The 27675-nt window shown below is 41.6% G+C and overlaps 1 protein-coding gene across 1 annotated transcript in view; it reads left to right on the top strand.

Moving 5' to 3' along the window:
• The window catches only part of SLMAP (sarcolemma associated protein), a 73149-nt gene extending 66962 nt beyond the window's left edge, over window positions 1–6187 (top strand). The window contains exons 20-21 of the mRNA XM_009996668.1: window positions 1183–1317; window positions 5897–6187. Of these exons, the coding sequence (XP_009994970.1) occupies window positions 1183–1317; window positions 5897–5986 (225 nt within the window). The 3' untranslated portion in view covers window positions 5987–6187. The remainder of the gene's footprint in view (window positions 1–1182; window positions 1318–5896) is intronic.
• The last annotated feature ends 21488 nt before the right edge of the window (window positions 6188–27675 follow it).

Genomic DNA, 27675 nt, shown 5'->3' with positions numbered 1-27675 from the left:
CGGTTCAGACAGGTAAACCCTTATTAAGACTTTTCCTGAATATCATGGTGTAGAGTTTCATTAGTTGTTATGAGTCAAACTAAATTCTTTTTAGTCAGTATGATCTTCCTGGTTAGCTTTGAACTGTCTTATTTTGACAATGGGACTACACATTCTTTACAAAGGTCTCCTTTCTTCTCACTGGATCACTAGGCTGCTGAAGATGATTAGCAAGTGCATAAGGAAAAGTTAATGTCTTGAGCATGTATTTCATCTACCTAGCCTCTAAAGATTGTCTGGAAGATGGCTATAGCCTCCAACAACTGCTTGCTTTTATGAGCATTTCGAGTGAAGTTTTTCCCAGTCACTGCTTTTAGTTTCTTTTGCAGTCTTTTTCCATGCTTTGTCATTAATTCCTCTGTGTCACATTCCTTACCATTTTCAGAATTTGAAAATCCTAGTCTTGTTAGTCTGGTTTTTGCAATCAGATGTATTTGTAAGGATGGCTAGTCTTTTAAATTTGTGGTAAATGCCAGTACTGAAAGTCATTAGTTCTGTCCTCACTAATCCCTGTCATGTGGCATACAAGAAAGCTTGTGATCTATGGAAAAAACTGAATGTGAGTTTGAGAAAAAAAAGCTGCTTGCACTATAGGAACATGACGCATTCACCCAGTATTGTCTGTACTTGCATGACAATTAAACAGGCTTAGTATTTTTGCAGTGACTTTCTTTTACTCTTATGTTTGAGTTTGCTCTGTGGGACGAAGGTTTGATTTGCTTCATACAGAATGTTGACTTTTGCACCTGTTGTTTTGTACAGGTACTTAAGCTACAGTCTAGATGTAAGACCACTATTTAAACATAAGAGATTCCTTGTTCCCATTTCTTGTTTTGTAGTTTTTACCGTACGTTCCAATATGATAATGAGTAATTATTTGGTAGGAGAGATAAATTAAGGCTTTATATATAGTTTGTATTTCTTTGTTTTTAATAATCCTGGCCCTTCAAAGTCAGGGATAAAAATCTTAATTTAAGAAAAAAAAAAATAAGATTTTTCTACCCTGCTTTTTTGAAAAGAGGGTATTCTGACCTGAAGTGAGTTACTCTAGGCACATGACAGGAAAGGAAACTGTGTGGTAAGCAAATGTAAGCATTTGTTGGGTGTCCAGGAGTCTGCAGACTGTTTTCTCTTTGTCTTTAGTGTGAAAGAACACAGACTGTGCTCTCAGAGCTGAAGGCGAAGTATGAGATGGCTGAACAAGAAAATCAGTCACTCACAGAAGAGCTGAAACAATGTAAAGAAAACCTGAAGCTGCTACAAGAGAAAGGAAACAACGTAAGTCTGTACAAAATCTGTGGGGACACTGAGTTGCAACAGTGGTAATTCTGTTTATTGAGGGAATATGGAAGTGTCAAATAGAGAAGGGCTGATTTGGAAAGAAAAAAAGGACTATTTTAACTGTATTATATACAAAATTCCATTCCATTTTCACCACCTGTGCAAATTTGCAGGTCACTACATTGTTACAATTATGTGTGCAAGTTGTGACAATTTAAAATGTACCCTTAGATATCTGCTCTCTTGAAAACATCTGGCTTAAATGCTAGTAAACAAGAACTAAGCAAAACTTTAATTTCAGAGTGTGATACATGTAAAAAGCTGAGAAACCTGGATCCAAATGACTTGTGCAACCTTTTTCAAGATACTTTTACTTTATTAATGTTTATTACAACGGATGTTTCCTCCTTAGTCTTGCTCTTGCTTCTTCACTGCGGTTATCCCTGATCGGCTTATGCTTTAAATAGTGCAGTTGAACTGTCTTTTCTGTTGACTAATGAAAATACTCTTTTCTGTTACAATTAATTTAAGGTTGTATCCTTAGGATTGAGTTTACAGCTACATAAAACTTTTATACTGAGACTTCTGAAATCCTCCAAATGTTAGGGGTGTGGCAGACATGTTATGACTTTTTCATAGGCTTATTTTAGATTCCCTATTACAGTGGAATGGCTGGTTTATTGTCTTTCTGTACTGATTCTATGATCAGTGCAGGGTGAACAACTCCTGCAGTGGACAGCAGAAAGAAGGAGGGTAATGGATCCTCTGTAATAGCCTTTTAGAAAACTGTTTTTCTGACTTGGAAGAAACTTTTACAGGTACCATCTTCTTCAATCAGATGGCTGCTAGATGCTGAAAGTTTGTATAAACACTCTTGTCATATCCTGTTACTGACTGTAAGCCTCTAACATAGTAGACCTGTCAAAGATGTAAAGACTTCAAGCCCTTCTCATTTTTTTCAGCCATATTTTCAGGAATATTATAATTCTCATGGAACCTGCTTACAGTTCTTCTGCAATGCTCAGACAATACCAAGTTACAAAAGTAGGCAGAAGTCAAAAATAACAAAATCAACCCCTCCCATTTTAGTAGAGATCACACTGAGTAAAGAATTGTGATTGTGAGGGGTTTTTTTATTCATGTTAAAAACCTCAGGATTAAAATGCTCAGTGGAAAAGGGGGAATAGTAGAGGGAACAAATATCATCAAGGGAATTGGAGCACCTGATGGAAGTGGAAAAGCTTGCAAAGTAAGGGTAACTTTTGGAAGAATTTCAATTGAGTATTTAAATGAAATCAGGAACCACAGCAGTTGCCAAAATTTGCTTCCAGAGAAGGAGTTAGTTATGACAGTTGAAATCTGGAGGTCAGGGTGTGATGAAGAGCATCCAACCATTTAAGGACTTGCAGGACAAGCTTGCTGTTCAAGTGAGCATTACTCACAATCAGTAATGTGAAAAGTATCTATCTTGTGGATTATTTGAAGCATCATGGATACTGGGCTGAGTTTCAAGGTCAAATTATTCAAGTACCATTGCCCCCTTATGCTGTAATCATTATTTGTTACTTCATTTCCAAGGACAGTGTCCCACAGGAAGTGACTTCCCACTGTGGGATTTGTTCCTTGTTGCAGTCCATCTGTATCTCAGTTTGTATATTTTCATATTTTAATACAATTTTTTATGAAGCACCTAGTTAAATACTTCTTAACAGTAAGGACATTTTTTTTATAGCTTGAGAAGCTGATGAGGTGGGAAAAATTAATCTTTTGGAGGTAGTTTCATTTAATGAGGTGGATATTTAACATCCATTTCATCAAGATAGCACAGCCATGAATGTACATAAAAAATAATTATTAAAAAAAATCAGTGGAATTGTTCAGCAAACTAGCAAATGTTAGAAAAGACAAGGCTCCTGTACTCTGGGATATCATTTAAATGATAACTTTTTATGCCTAAATTTTACTTAAGAAAAGAAGTGTTCAGAAACGTTTAGCAGTGTGGTGTGCTGCTTGTGCTTGCATGCTTGTAGTTACTGATGGTTTCCTGATGTGCTTAATATGACAGATTTGTTTATGTGAATGGTTTGAGAACATTAGCTGCTCTGGTTCACAAACTTCTGGCACTTTTTTGAACACTGTTGTGATTATTTTTATCAGTGCTTTCTGTGGGAAGGTGGCACTCTAATTTGTGGCACAAATGACACAAATAATCCTGCATGAAAATGACTTTAATTGTTACACATAAGATGTCTATTAAATATTTGCCTGGATTAAAACAAACGTGAATTGAATGGCAGAGACTAGAATGCCTTCTAAGATTCCTTCTTTGAACCATATTGGAAGATCTACTTTTAATGACTTCTACAAATTCATAATATGATGAGATTTTATTAATGAATCACAATGTTTTAGAAAGTCTTTATTGATTTATTATTTACTTATTTGACTGAACAAAATCAAGGTGGTTTCAGCACAAAAAAAGTTCTTGGGAAAATATTTAGCATGGTTTGCACTTAACCTCTGTGTGTCTGTGTGTGTGCACAAATACATAGGTTAGGATGCAAAGAAAGCAGATGTCTTCCAAGGATAGCTTAGGAAGAACTGTGATCCTTTTTTCGTTTTTAATTTCAGTGTTAAGGATAGAGGCTGTCAGTTAGAAAGTGAAGTAGTTTACAGTTAGTTGAATGTAACTGAGAAAATTGGAGATGGTTCTGATGAGGCCATAAGCTAAATGAACCCTGCAATCTTGCCAGCTGTAGTTTGGCCCAGCTGCAACATCTGATCAATGTTCAGAATTACATTTGGTCACAGGGCTGATGACCTGCCAGAGATGCTGGTCTTTGTGGTACCTCTAACAGAAGTGTACTTCCCTGCCTTAGGGTGTCTTGTGCTGCTTGAACAGTCACATTAGTCTCACAGGAATGTCTGAACTACTGGGTTTGCCTGTGGGCATTGTTGTAATTGATTCACTAATAGAAGAAAGATGTTTTTTTTCCTGGAGACTGGTGATAGAAAATGGGAAAGGCTAACTTGCAAGGAATGAAGAAGTAGCTGAAAAATTCAATGTGTACTGTGTCTTTCTGCCTAAAGAAATCCAGATGGGATTTCCTATCACTTGGAAAAACTAAAACCAAGTATAAATAACGTGTAGGCAAATCAATTTAAGATTTGTATTGGTTTTACGTGCTAAATTCCAAGTTGTGATTAGAGGTCTCTTAGAACATTTTCTGCTTACTTTCCTTTATTTTTAAACATCCCTGTTCATTTGAGTAGAATGGTGTACTAACTGTGTATACCAGATTAGATGATGCTGTATTGTGTTAGATGTCTTTAATACATTTCAATTAAAACAAAGCTCACTGACTTATTTTCCCCTCTCTAAATCATCTTGACCTGATTGATTTATAGCACAAAGTGATTTTTAATATCCCTTCCCTTCTTTAGCCTTCCATATTACAACCCGTCCCAGCCGTATTCATCGGCCTAATCCTGGCTTTCCTGTATTGGTGTTACGGCCCATTGTGGTAGCGAAAGGTACAAGCACTACTGTTCAGTCAATGTATGTTTGTCCCTCTCACCTGTTTGTGCCATTTCTGTATAAAATAGTGCATGGTGAAATGCTCACAGGTATTTCTTTACCTGAAGCAAACCCTTCATTTAATATGCCATTCTGTTGATACTGATGAGCTGAGCGATCAACTAATCATTTAACGTCTGTGTGATTTCTTTAATTCTAACAATGAATTTTGTCCTAACTGGTTCTGAATGTGCCTCTTCTAACTTGGTCTCAGTTGGTCTTTAGCACATGGGCTACCTTTTGCACAATGCTGCCATGCTAGGGCCTGTAAGAAAACATAATTCTAATTGCTTAATGAACTAAGAAAAATGAAGAGTTTGCCTCTAAATAATAATAAAACCCAACAAGCTTTGGTTCCTATATATGGACTAAGAAATTTCTCTTTGGCTGTGAATACTTTAATTTTTTTCTCACTTTTGCTATGAAGAAGATGGAAAAAGAGGAGAAATAGGTGGTTGGTTTGTATCCTGAACTCTCAGCTTGCATTTTCCCTTACCTGTCTCCGTGTGTCCTCCTCTTAAAATGCTGTATTTGTCATGAAACGTTGTGACACTTCATTGAAATTATGTTGTTAGGATCTGCTACAAAAGAACTTCATGGATCTGGATTTATCTAAGTTCAAAAACTAACTAAAGCTGTCAGTACTGTATAAGCCTGTCTAGTGATTGCTTGGCACTAGTGATGTTTTAAACATCTTAAGGCCTCACATGTTAAATAGTAGATTTCTTTGAGGTGTGTGCAGTAATGAAGCTGGAAATACAGAACTGCCAAAACTTCTCCTGATGATGCTCAGTCATGAAGAGTTGTGGATTTTCCTTTGCTAGAGAAACATGGTTTACTGTGGTGCTCTCCCTCAGGACTAGCCTGCAGTAGGGCTCGTGGGTAACATTGTAGTCATACCTATCAACAGGTACTCAGGACTTTCAGGAGCCTCGGGGTAAACTGATTAGTATGAATTAGAACAAATATGATATTGATTTTTTTTTTCTCTCCACACAGAGACAATGGCCTTGGATGCCTGTGATGGCAGCTTTGGTTGCTGTAACAGCCGTGGTGCTGTACCCAGGCCTAACCAGAGCTTCTCCATGAGAACTGTTGTTGAATCCATACACCGTCCTCCCTTTAGAAGCTGGCAACATTCATATGCTGAGGGAAAACAGATTAATTTTCTTCCTTTTTACCTCTTAATACAGCACAGCTCTGCGTGAGAACAGCAGTAGGGTCATTTGCTTTAAACTGTATAAAATGTATCTGCCTATAAAGAGGGAATAAAATTGTGATTCATCATACTGTGAGCAATACTTTTGCTTACAATTTCATGCAAGTTTTAAAATAGTATGTTGGGATTCTGAATACTATAATGGTGGCCTAAAGTAGGCTTCTTGGTACCAAACTATTTATAATGGCTAGGGTTGTGGACACTTTAGAATCCGATTGCCAGATTTAAAAGGAAAAACACACTTCTGAATTGGACAACCAAGCCTAGTAACCTTGCAGATACTTGGAAGAGAGATGCAGTGTGCTCAGTGCCTTTCAGTATGACTTTTCGTTTTTTTAAAAAAAAAGCCAAACAACAAACTAGTTGTACCATTTTCCTTGCTGTTAGTCACTGAGCTGTTGGGAACAAGACTTAAGAAAACTCTTACCACACCTTTTGAAGGAAGCATATTTTTCTTTGATAAGGGTTGCTTTATTAATGATTTTTGGGAATAAACACAACTCATGTCCAGCCTTAAAGAGATTGAGATACTGATGGTGAAGACCAGCCTAGAGTATTTAGTGTGCGCGTGTGCGAGTGTAAGCATGTGTGTGTTCTTGAGTGAACTAAGGTATTTCTGGGAGCAAGTACTTGGTCATTTGATGGACATAGTGCAGTGATTCAATTTACGTTAACTTTAGTTTGAATGTAATTTATTAAATTTCATATATTTAAAGAGATGCATTCTTTAAAAGTATGGATACTTTCTCACATACCACATGTATCAATTTATTTTTTCAGTCATTTGATACTTTCTGACTTGAGCTGGAGAAGCTCTTTAGATAAGCTTTTGTTGACGTAACTTTATTAAGAGAACTGCTACAGTATGTCTGTGATTAGCTGAAAAAACCCTGAAGATTCATAAAATGCTACAAAATTGGAATCATCTACCTGATGATTTATTTTCAGGTCAAGATGATTTTAATTTGGTAGTAAAATTTTATGCATCCTCATCACATGGCTGTAAGTATGATGCAGTGGTCCCCATTACAAAGTTTTTCTTGATCTAAGTACCATTAACTATTGCAATCTGCTGACTTTTGGTGGGAATCACTGTAGTTAGTGCGAAATTAAATGTAGACTGTCGTTGTCTTGTTCAGCTCAACAGTCCTGTCAAAAAATTTTATTAAAGACTTAAATAATATGCTAAAGAGTGGTAAAATAAAATGGCTCTGCTAAAGGAAACTTCAAAATAGGGAGGTAATCTCAGCAATTGAATTGGCTTTAAAATGTTATGGCAATCGACAGATAGTTTAAATATTTAAATGGAAATTTAGCATATAATTTACTTTGTGAGGTTTTAAGGGTCATTGTCCTTTAAGGTTCTATCTTAAGTTACATGGGATTTGCTAATGGGAGGATTAATAGTTGGAAAAAATAGTCCACAAGTGACTTGTAGAAATATTGTCATTTAGTTCATTCATTTCATCCTTTTCAGTTGCAGGAAGCCACCCAACCACAGAACACTCGTATGCCAGTGGTACTTAGTACCTCTTGTATATAGGTTATTGCAAATATTGTTCTGAAATGCTTAACTTCAGAATTACATTTTTTTAAAGTAAATAATTGTTTTAAATCTATTTTGTAAAAATATAAAAATACAATAGAATTTCTGGAGTACAGATTAAACTATTTGCACTAACACACGTGATGTGCATGATTTAATAAAATAACTTTACTCTCCCTATGCATGTTTGAGTTGAATGTCATTTAAAAACAAAAGATTCATGCTAAGTTTATTTTGCACTAGATACTGCCACAGTTACTAGGCACAATGTCTGCAGCATGTCCAGTAATAGCTAAAGACTTTTCTTTACCTTTGTGTTTCACATTTGCACTGGTTTAAGTTTTTGTCTAGCTGATCTATCTCCTTGCTGTGGTTTTCAGTAAGAAAGGGGGGAGGAAAGAGCAGTGAAAGGCTTCAGAGTGTTATTGCCATGGAGGGGGATAAGAAATGTTCATAGCCAAGGGGTCACTGGTGCTTGAGGTAGGGGTTGTGAGACTAGAGGAGCAGTGGCTGCAGACAGCAGAGCAATAGTGGAAGCCCTTCCAGAGGAGGAGAGCCTGATGCTGCCTCATCCCTTTTTAAGCATCTCAAACTCCCTGTTTGCCCCTCTTTCAGCTACTGGTTCTTTTCCAGTTGATTCTATTTCCTCCTCCCTGCTGGTAGCATGTAGACATGGTGTGAGGAGGTGGAATGGTGGCTGGTGGAGCAGTGGTCTCTCCTGGCTGGCTGAGGGGGAAGGTGCTGAGTTCCCTGGAACAACGCTTGGGGCAGGCCTGTGGTGCCAGTAGGTCCCCCTTACTGAGCAATGCTGCCTGTGACATAAGTATGTTCTTGTATTAAAGGCAAATGTGTTTTCAGAAATCTTTAGAGCATCAAGAGAGCTGGAATTCAAGACCTAACATGTCTGTATTAAAGGAGAAAGATTTCTAGTTCAATTATGTGCATGTGTGCGTATTATATACACAGGTGCCTAGTACACATTGCATGGGTGTTTGTCCTTAAAAGTGTACCTGTGATTCCCAAATACAGTGCCTTTCCCAGGAGTTCTTGACATTTGCATGTTCAAAATGATCAAGAATGAGCTAACATGCACAGCTCACAGTTTTGTTCTGAGAATCCCTGGAGAAGGATTGGATAATTGGGAAGTTGCTGCTCTTCAGTGCTTTGACACTAAAGCAGCAAGTGGAGTTACTTTGCAAGCACTCTATGCACAAACCTCTCTGGTTTTTATTGCTTTTGTTCATAGTAAATGTGTGTCCTTTTACGTTCATATTTAGGTTCTTTCTTTTTAGTTTTGAGGCTTCCTTAGCTGAGCTTTGGAGTTACTGTAAAAAGCAGCTTTCCACAAACATGAAGATTCTCTAAGTCTACTTATCAAGTAAGTGTTCTGAGCTTGCACTGAAGTTTGAGGTTTTAAAAAGGTTCTTCATACTAGAAAAATGAGTCAGAATTGTTTTATCAGTTGCTAGTTCGATTTGGAAGTTTTAAAAGTTGGATCTCTGAACATTTACTCAGTTTTGTCCTGGTGTCCAAGACACACATTTTTTTAGAATTCTAAAAGTAGTCCCATGTAGGTAGAAGTCAACAGCAGGCCTTTTCTTCAAAAATATAAAGATACAATATATAAATAATACAGTTTAACTTTCTTGTTCCTCGTAGCTGAATTAAATGCATTATTCCAGAGTCTTAACCTGTTCCTTCTTGAGGAATCGCTGGATTTTTTGGTGCTAAATGGAGAATTGTGAGCATGCACAATATATTGCAAAGTTTTCTCATAAGACAATGAGATTTAGTATCAAATGACTGCTGGCTGAAGCAAAGGTAATCATCTGTGCATGTGTTTTTGGGTATATGCCCAAGTTATTTTTCTTCTTCTAACCAATTCTGAAATACGTTGTCTGTTCAAATTTCCAGTGTGCTTTACATAAAATTTTGATTGTCTCCTGCCTTAATCTGTAGGGCTCTACCACTTGCAAGAATCATGTCTTCAGCTTGAATCTTCTCCATGACAAATCCACTGCCGAGATTCATTCCACCAGCAGCATCTGAGTGCTTTAAAACGCCAGGTCACCACAGCGGCTTGGGAAGCCACTGTAGTTTGCACTAGCTCTGCACTTTCCACCAGGGGCCTTGTTTTCCCTCTGGCTTTTCATCCACCATTACTTATGTCATTAGCAACAGTCTCAAGATTTCCTGTCTCTGTTAATGCAGTAGTTATATGAAAAATTAGAAGCCATATTATCTCTGTCACTCAAGTATATACCTCTGGATCTGAAGGGTGGTTGCTTCCAGCCAACAGCTGCGTTGAATTCCTCAGATTCAGCTAATTTACTTCCCAGTCCCTTTTTGTTTGTGCTTCTGGACACCGAATTTCTTCCTCTCTCCTCTGGTGCAGAACTGGGCTGTAGAGTGGGTCTCCCAGTTCTTCCTGCCTTCCTGGGATTTTAGTTTGTGCCAATTGTTTGAATCAGTGAGCAAAGATTTGCCCACAGAGCCAGGCTCTTCTGCTTGGAGACAGGATTTTATCTGCAATGGCTTTAAAAACAGTGGGTGCTACCAGTATTGGACTAAAGACTCCCAGAAGTAGAAGGCAAATTAGCAATTCAAACAAAGGTTTTGGTGGTAAGGGCCATCAGAGGCTCATGTTTCCATTTGTTGGTAAAGGGAACTTGTATTTGATTGCTTTTCTGGATATCACAGTCATGAAACTTCACTGACTGATTTCAACGTAAGCATAATATCAAGAAGTGTGTATAAAAAAAAAAAAAGAAGTCTTGCTTTAAGAAGTTCAGAAAAAGAATCAGTCACCTCTGTAGGTAAGTTACTTGAGCAACTGTTGTTCTCTCAAAAAAGCCTCAAAGCCCAAGCCTGTGTTTGAGTTCCTCTGTCTTTGGCTCCCTGCCAATGGATTTCAATGTATCTCTCTTCTTGGAGGGTGTTCTGCTGCAAATGTCCTGATCCAGGGATTTGACATACCATGATGAAAAGATCTTCCAATCTTTCTTTATATGAATGGATTGAATTTCTTAATTTTTTTCTTCACCCCTCTAGTCTTTGTCAGCTTTTAAAACTATTCCTAATGTGCTGAATGTTCTTTTTTTGAAGAGTAGATGCCAGAACAGAATGTGTCCTTACAGCAATGACCCTACTAACGCCATATAAATAAATAATAAGCTTTATATACTGCTCTGCTCTTATTTGGCTGCCTACCAGAACCCTTTTGGGGATTTACAGACTTACAGCATTTTAATTTTAATCTTGTGAATCAAATCTGTGCATTCCTTGCATTACCCCAGCCACATGGTATCTGATTTAGCAATATTTTTCAATAAAAAGCACTCTAAGTGAGCAGTCCAAAGCAGCAACCTGTTCCTGGGGCTGTTCAGCACTTCATCTGCAGGGTTTTTTTTCCCCATTCAGGTTTTATCAGGGATGATTACTGAAGCTTTTCTAGATTAGTGACCATACACTGTTGAATGTTAGTCAGCCAAAACCAGATCCCCGCAGGACAGTAAGGAAAACATTTACGGAATAATTCCTTCACTTAGTTGTTGCAATCTGTCGACTGGTTTTTAATCTGAATTGTTAGTTACATTGATAGTAGTGTAGTGATCACTTTTATTGCAATATCAATTTACTTAGTCTTGGTTTAGTAGTGCAAATACTTCCTTTTTTAAAAAAAAAAACAACCAAACTTATAAAAGTGAAATTTTATTTTAAAATGCTTTGGCAGGCATGAATTATTCTACATTCTCAAATTCTGTGCTGCTTGCTTCCCACAGACTTACTCTGTGACCTGCTTAGTTCTTCAGGTGAAACAAAACCAGTCCTTTTCCCAAGGTCATACATCTGAGACTCTTCCCTCAGCCCTGTCATGTTGTTGCCTGTTACTGCTGCTTCCTTCTTTAAGGCACTTCCAAATGATTCATGTGACTATGTTTAAATTTTCCAATCTGCCCAATTTGGGTCAGCATTACTCCCAGTGCTGGAAATGTGACACTCCTCCTGCAGGCTCTGTGCATGTGCAGGTGTTGCTGCTCTGAGGTTGTGCTTGCATGCGGTGAGGTAGAGCCTGATCACCTGTGGTTGGCAGCCCTGGAGATGGAGATGGAACTGAGATTCTCAAATTGTTCTCAACTGTGGGAGATGTTAGTATGGACGTGTAATTCTTTAATTGTCTCAGGTGATGTATTGGAAATGCAGATGTGCTTCAGAGCATGTCATCTCTTCGTCATGTCTGATGAAGATGAACAAATGCAAAGCTTGGATTAAACTAAGAGTAACTTTTTTCTTACCTGATTGTATTAATCAGTAACTCAAGAGAAAAGGATTAAGTGACCAATTCATTCTGTTCTATTGGAATAAAATTTATCCAGAACTAGCTCATATTTATTTCAGAACCTTCTGTTAGGAAACTGTTTTTTTATTTTAGCAACACCACACACATACTATGAGTGTAAAGTACTGCCTTCAGTATGGAATGGATTTTCTCTTTTGAACTTTTTGTGCTAGATCATTTATGAAATTTATATTCTATTTATATTTCTTGTAAGGACTTCTTGCTCTGGAAAATACTTAATCAATGTCATCAGTTTTGATGTGACAAAACTACTTGTCTTGAATAATATAGTGGCTCTTACTTTAAAATGTTCCAAATATGCAATATGTATTTTTGGATAAATAAATGGTAAAAAAATATATGGGAATAAATTTACAACACAAAGCTCATTTGTATTGTATATAGTCTTTCATTCAGCCTGACAACAAATTGCAGCACTCCATGCTACTCAAATAACCTACCACATGGTTTTATTGAAGTAGAAAACAAGTTCCTAGTTAATGAAATCAATTAAAACTTATTTTTAAATTGGAATGTATTTACCTGTTTATTTTGTAGAGATGGGGCTTACAGCCATAGGACCTTTTCTCCTCCATGTGGTGTAGTGAAGCAGTGCTCCTACAGGTCTGCATTTCAGGGAAAGAAGGGCTGGAACACGGGGTGTGAGTGTAACCTCTGTTTGTGCAAGGGTTTGTGCAGATACCCTCAGGGTATTGTTTACAGATCATTCTTTAAGAAAGCAAACAATTCTGTAACCTGCACTTTAAATTAGGTGCAATTCTGAAGATCTGCTTCAGTGCTGACTCAGGATAAGAACATTTACTGAGTCACTGGTGTGATTCTCAGGAAGTCTAAGGAAGGGAAAGAAAGTGTTCGCTGTGTATTTTGGATCCACCCAGGATGTAGTTCAAGTGAGCATGGTTCCACTCCAGGCTATGGCAAGTCCTGGTGTCAGAGCCTAAGGTGGCTTACCCCTCTTCTATTTCTCTGTTTAAGAAGTTAAAATCAGAGTTAAAGCTAAAACATTCTGCCAGATGCATTAGATGTTTGATGTTTTTTGAGGTGGCGAAGCCCAAAAAGTGTTACATATGTACGTCTAGCTGCTCTTCATGGGCTGCAGTTGGTAGCAGAGATCACACCTAACATCTGCCAGTAACTTTGTTTTGAATCCCTGACTCCCAAACACCAGCACAGTGTGCTGTTTCTTAGACCAAGGAGGCAAACACTGAATTGGTTTGAGTGATGGTATAAGTGAAAAATGGTGAGAAAGGTTTTTCTCATTCTTAAAGATTCAACATCAATATTGTAGGCTAGTTAGGTGTGATATTCAAGGTGTTTGGGTTTTCTGTTGTTTGTGTAGCAGCCACAGTTGATAGGCAGTTTTTCTGTTGCAGAACTTGACTGTAACCCAGCTGTAGCTGGGCATTGTAATAGACATTTATTACTGAGTATTTTCCACTTCATAATTATTGTAATGGCATGTATGTGGAAATGTAGCCTGCAGCAACTTCACAGTGATTTTTTTAATTGCACTTGCAGACTTGGGCTGGCCAGGAGTTGGTGTCTCTGTGCTACGTGTTGCAGGAATTATACATCCTTCCTCTGCAGGCTTCTCTGAATTGTAATTCTTCCTTACTTTACAATGCTTTTAAATTCAAAGGGCTCTCATCCATCTGTTTAAACAGTGAATTTGAAGTTGCTGCCGTGGTGTACCTGCATGATAGTATCATGTTTATACATTCCTTAATTAGGTCCCAGCCAATAAAAAATTGTTAATCTCCCTTACAACTTTAGGTGAAAGACTGTTCATGCAGTGAGCAAGGGTGTTCCTTAGCACATCCATCCGCCTGCTCAAGAGGAGACTTAAATAGCAAAAAAACCTCTGACTTACTTAATGTTTTTCATTTCAAATCTAGAGAGAGTATTAAAAAATGTATTTGCCCCAAACTGATGCTTCCCCCAGTAATTAAGAAACAAATACTAGAATAATTCCAGCAGAATGAGGGCTTCTGGGATATTTGTTTTGGTAAGAACCGAATTGCTTTGTCAGTTGTGTAGGATGTTGCATCTGTTTGGAATGTGGGTCTGCTGGGCATCTTTGCTACTGACTGCCCTTGGGCAGGTAAGGAAATTCATCGGTGAAGCCTTTGGTGTCATGTTTGTTAAGATGGAAGATGAGACTTCTGTACTGGCAGAGATCTCTCCCAGCTGAGGCACCTCCGTTTTACTCATGTGCACACAGATTCATGTAATAATGATGTTCATTTGGTTCATTTAATGTAAATGGTTTCCAGTTCCTATGAAACACATTTCACTAGAGATGTTAAAGCATGGTAAGTGTTTTCTAAAATAAAGAATAATGGGTTTTAATAATATTCTGCAGCTGTATGGGTTAACTTTTTAATTTTTTGAACTGTAAGTAGAGTTTTGGCAAAATCCTGCTGGCTCAGATACTTCTTCAGAAAACTTGTATTATTTAAATTGAGCACACATTGGAAGTCTTAAGTCTTTTTGTGAAGATACTTTGAAAATATGAAGTGAAGAGCAATCTTGGGAAGCAATCTGTCTTGATTAGTATTACTGTAGGTGTCCAGTGATCCAGGTGTGAACAGCCATCTCCAACTGAGGAGAAAGGATGATGACTCAGGGTGGAGTCACATCCTGTTAACGAAGATTAGGAACACCAGTACTTCAGCCTTTTGGTTCTGACTGGAAAAGCTGAAAAGTATGTAGGTAACTTACCTGTTCAAAAGCAGCTCAAACTCAGTGCTGCGTTTGTGGAGGTCTTGGAGTCAAGTGGACCAATTTCCACTGGTTGTAGCTGATGATGCCCCATGATTGAACGGCATGTCTTCTTGAAACAAGTGAACACTAGCAGAAACAAGTTGGTGTAGCAGAGCATTGCATAAAACTCAACTTATCTATGCAGTCTGTCATAACAGGATGAAGTTTTGCGCTTAATACAGTTTTAATAGGATAGTTTAATAGTAAAACTATTTCAAGCTTTTAAAATGCAGCGTGTTGGAAGGGTGAAATTGGAGTTGAGATGTGTGGCCTTTGCTCTGTGCACAGATCTCTGCTGAGGCACCTCTTAATTGGCAAGAGGGAGTTTAAAAAGGTTCCTCCCAATAACTTTTAAACTGGCATTGAAGCTGAAAAGGATTTTTTCCCTTTTGTTTCTGTACTGCATTGCCTGTTGCATGCAAAACTAACTCTTAAGCAAGGAGCTTCTATGAAAAGCTTGAGATGTCGAAACACAAATTTCAAATACATTTCATCACACATTTAAGGATGGAAAATACTTCCCCAACAGCCTTCTGGAGGGAGTCTTTGCTGATTACTCCTTCTGTTTTTCCTCAAATATGTCAGGCTATTTTTTCTGAAATAAGTGACTTGTCTTCAGTTTGTTACAGCCCTTGTATCCATAGTTGTGTTATCTCCAGATGTGTCACCGAAGCAGCTCTGTGCTGTGTGCGTGTTTGTTTTGGTTCCACAGACAATAGGCCACTTCCCAGGAAGTGTGGACTGGCCCCTGTCACCATGAGAGGTGGCAGGAGGAAGTTCCATGTGTCTTAAGAGGAAGGAAGTGAGGGGAAAACTGGGTGTTTTGGCGAAGGTTCCCACACAGTGCAAAGAAGAGGTGTGGGGTGACGGGGCTTCAGAAAGGGAAGGGTAAAGTGAGCAGGTCTGGGAAGGATGGGGGTGTTTCTGGGTTTTACCTCAGAGGAGAAAAGTGCCCTTCAGGCCTTGACAGAGCATCCCTCTCTCCTCTGTTTCTGTCTGTTGTTCTGTTGCCTCCCACCCTCAGCCAGCATAGTGGTGGGTGCCTCTAGCCACCAGCTGCCCACTACAGGGAGGAGCTGGCCCACCATGGCTTTGGATGCAGTGAGGTGGAAGGTGCTGTTTGATGCACCATGCAAGAGAGAGGCCTTGGGGACGATATCTGCCTTCCTGCCTTATGCCTGAACCTGGTGGGAAGTCTGCTCCGTTCTCTTCTCTTTCCTGGCATTGACCTGGAGATCCACTGTGACCTGAAGCTTCCTATAGCCCATGAGACATCAGCCCCTTCCACCACTTCTGAGATCCAGGCCCATGGGCTTCCCTCTCCCTGGGTGCAGAAGGCTCCTCCTCTTTGCAGCAACACGTGGAGCATTGCTTGAAGCATTAAGCAGTTGAACAATAAAGAAAGTAGCTGCCAGTTATGTCCAGGGGCTTTTAATCAGACACCTTTCTAGTCTCTGAGGTCTCCAGGGAGCAAAGGCTTTTGTCTTGGTAATCACTGCTGCAGGAAATGTTGTGGGATGAGGTTTGGTGAACATAATCTTGCAGAGTACAGATGTGTATGCTGCTGTGATGGCACAGTGCCACTGCAGGTGTGAGCACAGCCCTTGGTAACAGCAGCTCTGCTGGTCAAAGTGCCAGAACTTCTTGTAGGGCACAAAGAAGGGTGGACCTGTACCTGACTACGTCAGGAGAAGGTAAGATCTGTGGACCTCTCTTGCTGTAGAAAGAATGGTGTTGGTGTCAGCACGTCCTCTGCGTGGTCTTACTGTTGCTTTAGCTGAGCTGTGTATTATGAGTGAGATGCCTTTGATGCATCTGTCACCTCATTCATTGCCTCATCCATGGAGCTTTGCTGAAGGCATCCCTATGGCTAAGATAGGCAAAGATTCTTTTGGAACTTCAAAGGATCTTTGTTCTAGTTTTGTTTTGTCTAATCCTCTCTTGTATATATTAATGTATGTGACATATATGGAAAAAAATTATCTTAAATACTTTGTTTGCAATACACATGCAAGTGGAAAATGCTTCATAGATACTTTCCTACAATCCCACAGATTCAGACAATGCAGTTCACAGTACTGTTTTAATCCACATTTAATATTAAATAAAATGAGAGAATGTGTTAATTTTAGCAGAAGCAGATGTCAAGTATTGAAGATTCAAAGCAAAAAAAAACAACAAACCCAAGCCAACAACCCCTCCCAAAATAAAAGAAAAAAAACTTGAGGCAACCCTTCAGTGTGTGGCCCAAATGCCACAGTCCTTTTGACAGTGCAGTTCCCAGCTGTGCTGTTAATTGGGGCCTGCTTTTCATCTTCCTTAGCCCTTGGGATTGTGCTCCCTGCTCAGAAGGAACCCCCAGTTACAAGGCACTAATACTTAGCTGTTACGATGATGTATCTCTGTGGGGAAAAAAAATCAGTTCACACCCTGTAAGTCCAAACTATAAGGTAAAAATAATCCCTTTCTATTCTCTCCTAAACAGAACTGCTCCTGGAAAGCAGAAACAAACCCTAGTAATTGCTCTATGTCCCTGGAGTCCTTAACAGAGCATCTTCAAACATGACAGGAACAAGACCTGCTCCGGGATCCCTGCAGTGTGCAACAATGGCAGAGATCAGTTCATGCCTTACTGGTTAAGTGCTGTGTGTGTGCTCGGTGCTCTGGCATTTCAAAGAAGATGACTTTATTTTCCTGCTACGAGGAGGTTGAAATCTTAACATCCTGAACATATGGAAGGAGAGTGTTCTCTTGACTGTCCAAAAATCTCATAAAATGTAAGCTGGTGGGGAGAGGGGAGGCCACGTGCATGCTCGGTTTTTCAAGAAAAAGCTATTTGTGCTCAGTGTAATGGCAATATTTTTTAGTTGCAGCTCTCCTGTGTGGAAGTTTAATCTCCCTAATATGGACAAAGTGAGAGCAATGAGAACTACATCACTTTTAACTTAGCCAGTTTTCTAAGAACAAAGAAGTGTGTGTCAAGAATGTGTTTTGGGTCACTTCTGCAACTTTTTCATCTTTCTGTGTTTCTATTTATACCCTGGGCAGTTCTTACACTCTCCGACCTGGTAAGAAAGTTAATGTGGTTACTCAACTTTAAGAGGGAGGAGACTAGTTTCCTGGATTTGGTCTGAGCACCATTACATTTGTTATTATAAATAATGACATCATCTTTTATTGCAGAACAGGAACCTTAAATGGTTATGGGAGAGCAAATTTTAGGAACACTGTCCTTATGAGACATATGTGATTCATCTTCTAGTGTGTATATTTAAGAAAGACACTGTATCCTGAGCCAAATCAGCTCTGTGAGTCTGACTTCATTTCAAACCAATTTATTAGTGAAAGTTATTCACTTTTTCTTTTAAACTATGTGAAAATGGGTGTTTGCAGCCTGCTGGGGAGTGCTAGGCACAGCACAGGCAGCTCTTTTGTCCACTTCCAGCTTTCTCCAGAAAGCTGCTTTTGCACTCCTCCAAAAGCCTTTTGTAAATGACGCCTGAACCATAAAGTAACAGTAACCACTGTCTCATTTCTGGGATTCAATGTGTTAGTCATTCAGAGTGGTGGTGTTCAGGGCACTGAAGAACTGCCAGGAAAGCACTCGGTTTCCTACTGGAGAAGTTTGCTGATGTCTATTAGAAAAGATCACCACATTCCAATTCAGTTTCTTCTCCATAACAGTGTGGAGGAAATGTACATCCTTTTTGGCCAGAGCTGAAAAAGCAAGATGATACACCACAGTATGGCTGTAGTTGCTGCCAAGGGTGAACATCTGCTCTACAGCTTGTCATTCAGCTTTTCAAGACATCCTGTGAGCAGCCAAGAGTGCTGGTCTGGCTGGGTTCTTGCATCTGTTTTGTACCTGAATGGGAGACAACTTGCTCTGGAGGGGAGAGCTGCAGACTGGCAGGCTCCACCTCTGTGTGAGCTGCACACTGACAGCAACACACTGATCTGTCTGCTGCCTGCTAGAGAGAGAAAACCCTGTTTTCTCCTCACCCAGATTTTCTGTGCTGTATTTGCTGAAAGGAATTGGTCCTGCAGTGCATTGTCATGAGCGAAGGAGACATATAGTCCCTGTTTCCTGGCACAGGCCTTTGTGCAGGAACGTGGTCTTGGTGTGCCTCTCTTATGGCTGTCAGTAAGCGATTTCATCTCTGCTAGTCATGCATGGACAGAAGACTGGAAGTGTCTACGTGTGGGGTATCGGGGGTTTTGGTTTTGTTTGGTTTTAAGTGGAAGCGTTTAGCAAGCATTAGTGACAATTGTCAGTCAGTTTAAAATCTGACCTCATGCCATGTGGAGGGCCAGTTTTGTGGTGCTCCTGGGGAGGACAGAGCCAGGAGAGCCTGGAGTGAGGCTTATTCATCCTTAAGCCCCTGCCTTTACCTTTTTCCTTTCCAGAAGCTTAGGAGAAAGCTCTTCTGCCACCCGCTTTGCCCAGCCTTGAGGCCCTTCCTACCTCGACACAGGACTTTGCTGAGTGCTGTCACTGAGGAGCAGGAGCTCTGTCTGCCAGTCAAGCTGTGCAGCACAACTTTGCTGGCACACAAGTGGGGAGGTGGCTGAGGTCCTAACATCTTCCAGTGGTGTCCTAAGCCTGCCTACCTGCTGTCATCTCTCAATTGTTTCCTTGGTAAATGAAGACAAATGTTGCATTATTCCAGGGGCAGAACAGTATTTCCCAAACCTTTCTTGTGTAGTGGCAGTTTCCCCTTCTCCCTTGATCAACAATCTTTGGGTCAGGTTCCTCATTTCCGTCATCTAGTTGTTGGCTTTTCCCATTGCTGCTCACAGTGCTGCCAACCTGTCAGCCAGAGCCAGGGAAGTGCTCATAGATAGACCCATCATCCTGCTGCCTGGCCTGGTGAAGGGCTCTGGTGCTGCTGAGGTGGTTTGGAGGAGGCCACCAACTGGCTTTTCATGGCTCCTGCTATGTTCTGCTTGCTCTAATGTGAGTCACACTGAAACCTGGGGAAGACCACATCTGAAGGTGTTCTGTCTTTTCAGCTCCCCATGGGAGGAATAGGTCCCAGATGGCACTTCATGCCTTGTTTTCAGCTTATCAAGTATCTTCACCCATGTGCCAAAATAGCAGCTTTTATAAAGGAGATGAGTCCCACTGGCATGGGGACAGAGTGAGATTTTTTGGGGCATCTTGCAAACATAAGCCATCTCCTTGCTGAGTCCAGGATGGTCTGTCTTACAGCAGTGCCCCCAGCAGATCTTCCCCAAAGGGCTCAATGTGCCCTTAATCGGTATTGGTCTGCCCAGGGCTATGGGCTGATGTCCTGTCCAACATGTAGGGCAAGAAGCAATTTTCACTCTTCCTGCTTACAGGAAGGTAATTCAATTTTAACCAGTTCTGGAGAGTCTGGCCCTCACATGGAGATGATTTTGTGTGCCACCTTCATGTGATGATTCACAGGAGCACTCATCAGATACCATTTATCTAGAAGGTTTGCTGTGCCTGGTAGCTTTAGGGATGTGTGTTTCTTCCATGGTCTTACTAAGATCCTGGTTAGCCATCTGGAAGTCTCATCCTGTGATTACTCCAGAATCTGGAAGACCTTTTTGTAACTACTAATCCCAGAAACAGATTTTCCCCTCATCCTGTCTGTCAACACAGCCCTTCACTTATTTTTATGGGTTTCAGCATCCGCTCGAAGCAGCACTGCCTTAGGATATAGTCTGTTTTCCAGACTATTTCAGTGGTCCTTGTGTCTGCATGTAGCACTTTCTGAAGAAGGGCTTTTTAGTGGGTATTTAGTAGGATCTTCTGTGTCCTTCAAAAATCTGCACATCCCCATTTGCACATCTAGAGCAGCAATCAGTGTGACTTAGCATGCCAGGGACATGAAATCCTAGGAAATGATACTTTGCAATGCAATCTGGTTTGCTTCAACAGAATTAAGTAATGTTTTAATAAGATGTGATAAAGATTGTGTTAAAAAGTACAGGTCTGAGTGAAGAGAGGTAGATAAAGCAAAAAGAATATTCTGATGTAACTGGTGCCATACTAGACTTTTAAATTTTTTTGCCTTTGTTTTTGTGTGTGTGTGTCTTGGGTACTAGTTGTTGTTTACCCAGCAAAAATAACTTTTGTATGAAGTTTGCTCTGTGTGTTTTAAGTACTTTATGGAGGCAGCAGGATATAGCAGGTAGGAATTGATTCTGTGTGCAGCAGATGTTGCCTGATAGTGTGCATTGGGGTGGTTTAGGAAGGCCTGTTTTGGGGTCTGGGCTTGAATTGTGGCCTTGTGTTCCTACAAGAATGTAGGGTCCCAGACAGAGGTTCAGAGAAACTCCCTGGACAAGGTCTGCAGGACATCTTCCCTATGGCTGGGGCATGCCTACGTGGTGGAGAGGGCAGGAAGATGTCTTTGCACCTACACTGACCACAGCCATGGTTTCAAATCTGTGATGCTTCCAGGTTTGTTGGCATGTGCTGCTTTGTAGGAGTGGGCCCTTGAGCCCTTCCTTGTGCATTTGCAAAGCATGATATGTGAAACAGGGCAACCTGCCTCCTTCTTTTCTCCTGTTGAGGAAGAATTCTCCAGAAATGTAGAGGCATCAAGAAATGTAGAGCTTCACCTAATTGCAGCTCTAAATATATGCCTATGGCCCTTGCAAGGCCCAGCAGGATGTAAAGCCACCAGTGCCAGTTCTGATTTTTACCAGAACTTCAAAGTATTTCCTTTTATGCAGTAATCTTAGTACTAGTCCAAGAAAACACATGATTACTTAAATATTCCATTTATGTCACCAGTACGGCAACTTAAATGGTGATATTTTCCACAGGCAAAGCTTCCATTGTTAGTTAAATGTGATGGTCTTCTGCTTGCTTGTAGGAAGATACAACTTCCTTTCCATGCTCTGAGGGATGGTGGCTACTGGTCCTATTTAAGGCTTTAAATGGTTTTTAATAATAGTCATAAGGTTTTCTGGAAGAGAAACTTTGTATGGACTAGCCAGTACTTATTTGAAACTTTGCTTTTGAAGTATTTGAGGTTACAGTTGCTATCTTTATCAGCTGTGGATTGTGTGCAAAATTTAAGAAGAGATAAAAGCTCATATACCTCCATTGATTAAAAGCAAAATTAGTTGGTCAGGACCCACTCCTATCCCCCAAGTCTTAGTCTGCTCTGGAAAACACTGTAAACTGTAGTTCACCCCCCTCTGCCAGTGTGGCCACATGTAATCTGGAAATGAATTTTTTTTGTTTGTTTGTGAGGCCATTGTGGGGGCTTAATTTGTGCATAGTCAAGGAGCTGTGGCTGATGTGTTCCAGAGGTGATGACTGTATATTATAAATACATTATAAAATCGAGAGGGACATGAGGTTTTTTTGGTTGTGTTATTTTGGGGGTGCAGTTTGTGGGCAAGGTCTGAGAAATACTGGGTTTTGGCTGGAATAACCTCATTGTAGCACTTGACCTTGCAGTCAAGCTGAGGTAGGTGCATCCCTTGACTGCTGGGCCCAAGAGAGCCACTGGAGGCTGCTGATCAGGAGGAATTCCTGGAAAACCAAATGTCAGCCACCAAGGTCAGCAGAAACCTCTTGTACTTGAAGTCATTTCAGGGGCTACAAGAAGCATGGTCAAAAATGAAGAGATCATTCAAGGATCGTTTAGATGTAGAGAATTCCTCCTGGTTAAACAAATGTCCTGCTGAGTTTCTTCTGTGAAAGAATTCAGTGGGCAAGCCTGTATCTTTTCCAGATTCCAGGGATGGGATACAAGAGAGAGAAACTTCTAGTTCTACAAACTTAGAAAGCATGTGGGCCTCAAACTCTTTTCCCAGTTGGAAAGTTTGCTGTTAAGAAAAGGAAATAGATTATTTTTTTTTTTCTTTTTCTGTAATAAGCAATATTTAATTCAAGCACTTGGCTAATTCTCCTGCTGCAAAGGTTTTAGGTCAAAGTCTGAGTCACTGATGTGGAACTGGAATGAAAGGGATTAGGAGAGGAAATAGACTCTGAAGTTAGTTTCGTGTCCACATTTTTTCCTACCCATCAAATGTATGTTTGACTTGCGTTTCTAAATTTAAGTGTTGTAGAGAAACTTACTCCTATGTGCCTTCCTTTGCTCTTTTTTTGCCCAACGTCATCAGCTCTGCCATGGGTGTGTTTGATTTTGCTCTTTCAGGAAGGGATCATGATCTTTCCATATTTGGGGAAATTTCTGGACGTGACATTGTTGTACAGATGCTGTTAATTTATACATCTATTCCATTAGGCTAGAGAATGGAAAATGGGTGGTTTATTATTCTTCTTACTCATTTTAAATACTTGTTAAAATAACTCCCTGTCCACAACGGGATGTTCTGCAGCAATGCAGGCGCTGGGGGAAGCTGCCCTCTGTACCTCCCTTTTGTTGCTTCGTGTGTGTAACTGTGTAGGTGCCTGTGTTTTGGTCATGGTTCCTACAGGGTTTGCTTTGGGGATCCATCTGAAAACTTTTCTCCTGGCATTAAGGTCAGTCTCCCTGTGTCTGCCCTCGCAATCTCTCTGCTGTGTTTATCCCCCAGCTCCTGGCAGCTCCTACCCCACTGCCCCACTCTCTCCCAGCTTCTGAAACCTTCCCTTTTCTCCTTGTTGGTGCTCTCATGCCGGGTCTTGCAGACTGGGCAGTCATCAATCCAACATCAGTTAGAGAATCCCATAATATCATGAGTGGTGGTTGTGAGTTGTGCTCTTCATAGAGCAGCTACAAAAAGGGACTCTCGGAAGACACAGGTCTGCATCCTGCGCCCACTCTGCTTCTGGGGAGCTGTGATGGATTTACTGCTCCCACAAATGCAGCAAATGGCATTGCCAAACCCAGCAGGTTATCTGGGGCCACCCATGTGCTGTGTAGAAAATAGCTCATCTTCCAAGAAAAGAATGAGGTGGGCTTTTTGCCCCATGTTTGCAGTAATTACTTGGGGAATAATTATGTTGCTCAAAAGAAAGGGTTGCTTTTAGTTTTTGTGGAAAAAAAAATGGATATAAGAAGAAGGGGAGGTGAAATGTGACAAGTCCTGAGGCTGACTGTGGGGCAGGCAGCAGTGGGGTTCCAGCCCTGCTCGTGCTCTAGAGAGGGGGGGGAGCACATCAGTACTGGGCCAAGTTCCCCTCAGGGACACTAATTAGTCATGTGGGAGTTTCCCAGTAGATTGAGGGTATCCTGGGAGGTCACTGAGGAGGGAGGAAAGAGGGGGCTTGGCAGTGCAGAGGACCTCATAATTCTCCCAGTCTTCAGTATGTAATCCATGCTTTGCTCTGTAAAGCATTGTGATATAGTTTGTATACATTATGTAAAATAAGTTGTATTCTATTATATGGAAGAAATACAAATGTAAAATAAAGTCAAAGGATGGAGTGAAGTAGCTGTGTGGTAACTGGAGCTCTAGTCCCTGGTTGCACTGGTTGTCCCATTCCCTAAGGCTGCAAAGCCTCTGGGGCAAAGGCTGTGGTTGCCAGGTCTCTGCCATCCCTGGAATGATTTTAGAGTTTTCCAGATAGAGATACAATGTCTGTCCTAAAAAAAGGGAGGCACAGATCAAATCCTGTCACACATTGCTCACCAGTGTAGAGCCCATCTCCAAGATCTCAGGTTTTCCTGCTGTTTGTGGCACTGTGTAGTTCTTGTGTCTCTGGAGTTTTAAGAAACAACTTTTAACTGTGATTCAGTATTTTGAGGCTGGGAAAACTGTTACTGCTCCAGGTACAACAAATCAGTGGGTCTTTTAGGGGGTAGTACATGTTGTTATTGGGACAGGGTGTTGCAATTTGTTATCTAGGGAGAGCAAAGCCCCAGATCTCCAGGGTTTGTATAAGAAGATGGATGGGTGGTGAGGATGGCCATGAGCACTTTGGATGGGGAACTTGCTATTGCAGCAAGTGGAATCTGCCAAACAATGTGAATCTTCCATAGGAGCAAAGAGGAAAGAAGATGTTGTGAACTGCCTGACACGAGGGCAAGCCCCTGCTTCTGCATTTCATCCAGGAGACACAAATTGCAGCCCGACCAAGCCTCTGGGGCAAAGGCTGTGGTTGCGAGGTCTCTGCCATCCCTGGAATGATTTTAGAGTTTTCCAGATAGAGATACAATGTCTGTCCTAAAAAAAGGGAGGCACAGATCAAATCCTGTCACACATTGCTCACCAGTGTAGAGCCCATCTCCAAGATCTCAGGTTTTCCTGCTGTTTGTGGCACTGTGTAGTTCTTGTGTCTCTGGAGTTTTAAGAAACAACTTTTAACTGTGATTCAGTATTTTGAGGCTGGGAAAACTGTTACTGCTCCAGGTACAACAAATCAGTGGGTCTTTTAGGGGGTAGTACATGTTGTTATTGGGACAGGGTGTTGCAATTTGTTATCTAGGGAGAGCAAAGCCCCAGATCTCCAGGGTTTGTATAAGAAGATGGATGGGTGGTGAGGATGGCCATGAGCACTTTGGATGGGGAACTTGCTATTGCAGCAAGTGGAATCTGCCAAACAATGTGAATCTTCCGTAGGAGCAAAGAGGAAAGAAGATGTTGTGAACTGCCTGACACGAGGGCAAGCCCCTGCTTCTGCATTTCATCCAGGAGACACAAATTGCAGCCCGACCCCCCGTCACCCGGCATGTGTTGCCCAAGCCCAGCCTCCCAGGGCAGTCAGCAGGAAGAGCCATAATCCCAGATGCTCCCAGGCAGGGCTGCTGGGCCAGGGGAGCCAGATGTTGGGCTCTGCCAGGGCTGCCGAGGAGGTCGGCACAGGGGAAGTGCCAGCAGAAATCCTTCTGCTCACTGGGAATTTTCCCTGGAGAGACACTGCTGCACTTTTTACCCAGAAGACTAATGGAAAGGGCCATGGAAGGGGCCGTGGAAAGGGCCTGAGTGCCGGGTGTTGGTTCATTAGTCCCCAGCAAACCCGCAGCCACTGAGTTCCCCGCGCTGCTGCCGGGAGCTCCCCCAGCACCCGGCCCGGCCCAGGCTGGGAACAAGCAGGACCAGATCCCCACATGCTGTGACCATGGGCTGTTAATGCTATAAAATAAAAACTAATCTAGATTAATTGCACTGCACATGTTGTTCATCTGCAATCCTGCTCCTCTTTCCTTCCCAGTACAGCTCCCTGTTGGTTTCTGTTCCTCTCAGTGTCCTTGACTCCCTTTGGGTTTCTCTGTTTCTTTCTAGAGGGGGTGGGAAGAAGGTGCCGGCCATGCTAACAGTGTTGCTTCCTCTGCTTGTTCTGGGGCAGGACTTTATCTCTGTACCTGGAGGCACAAAGAGGTGGTCAGAGCTGTCTGATGGCTTTGATGTGTCACCAGCTGCAGCAGCTTATGCTGTCATTGAGGTGCTGCAGCACAGCAGGACAGGTGGCTGGGAGTGCTCCTGCCATCTGACACCAGGAGCAATGGTCCAGCATAAGGGGATGCAGGCAGGATGTGTCTACTTCCATGGTTTTACAAAAATTTGCTGCTACACCCTACAGAAATGGGTTGAAAATTAAATTCAACCGTGCAGGGAACCAGTCTGTCACTGCCACTGCTTCTTCCCAGAAACAGTGTTGGGTCAAACCAGTCATCTTTGTTGCACAGAAGTGGTGGTGCTTGTGTGCAGCCTCACGTTCTGTCACAGGCCAGGTTGGTCCCAGCCACTGCCCTTTGGGGTGAGCTGGCCCTTCACCACTGCCAGAGCCAGGAGGGAGACTGGGAGCAAAATGCCAGAATTTCTCATTCCTTAAACATGTATCACACCAGTGGTGTTGCCAGGGAAGAGAAACATCAGGCCCAGAGCTGGAGGGCTGGGGACATCCTAGGTGGCCCCTCCAGCTCAGCCCCACCCCAGGATCTCTCAGCACTGGGGCTGATCAGTGGGTGACGGGTTTGAGCTGGGAGGGGCCCAGCGTGGTCCAGGTGAGCATCACCACCCACCTGTGCTGAAGCAGAGGCTGCTTCCTGTCCTGCCCTACATGTAGCAGGGCTCAGCTCTGGCAAATTGCTTGTTACAACAGACACTAGGCAATTAAAAGCTGTCAACTGGACAGATAAGCATATAGGGTAAGGTCTGGTTGTTGTCTGGAGCCTGTGGCAACATTCCCGATGAGTGGGAGAAGCACCAAGACCTTCATCTCCTGAGATGACAAAGAACCAAGACTTGCTGAATCTGGACAAAATAAGCTGTATTTTTGTTTAACTTTGAGTTGTTTCTGGCAAGAAGAGATTTTGAAAGGAACTTTGTACCTCACAGAGGATTGCTGCACTTTCATGTGGTGCCAGTGGGATCAGTGGGTGTTCCAGTAGGGTCCTGAGGTCCCTGGAAGCCCCCAGGTCCCTCAGGAGCAGCAGTGGGTTATGGGCATCATCTGCTTATTTCCCAAAATGTTTTGAACTGTTTTCTGCTGTTCCCAGCAGGTGTTTTTAAATGTGGTGACTATTCCTTCTTTTTCCAGCCCTCGTTTTCCTCTCCACCTGACTGAACATTGTTGCCACAGGAGAGTTGACCAGGAAGTTTACATTTTTATTTCCTTTTTGTAACTACATTTTTAAATGACATGTTTATAAGTATGGACCTTATTTTCAAAACAAAGCACACCACTAACTTTATGAACAGCTGTTACAAGAGAGAGAGCCCAGACTGGAGACCTTTTACATCTGTAATCCTGACCATGTCCCTGCAGCAGCAGTGGTTGGTGCAGAGGACTTGGCTCTCACGGGACATACAGGAGAGGCTTGTGACCACCACAGGGCTGTAAGTGGCTGCTTCACACCATTGGTTTAGCCTGGTGTCCCCAAGCAAGCTGGGGCCTAACTCGAGCAGTCACTTGACTTGAAATTGGTATAAAAGCTGAATCCCTGGGGAGAGACCCCACTGGGAGAAGCATCCAGGGACCCTCTTAACAGGGAGGGGATCAGGGGAGA

This window comes from Chaetura pelagica, unplaced genomic scaffold (genome assembly GCF_000747805.2).
Source record: "Chaetura pelagica isolate M959 unplaced genomic scaffold, ChaPel_1.0 scaffold914, whole genome shotgun sequence".
Lineage (NCBI taxonomy): Eukaryota > Metazoa > Chordata > Aves > Apodiformes > Apodidae > Chaetura > Chaetura pelagica.
The sequence above is the reverse complement of the archived record's forward strand: the minus strand, read 5'-3'. Positions and strand labels throughout refer to the sequence as shown.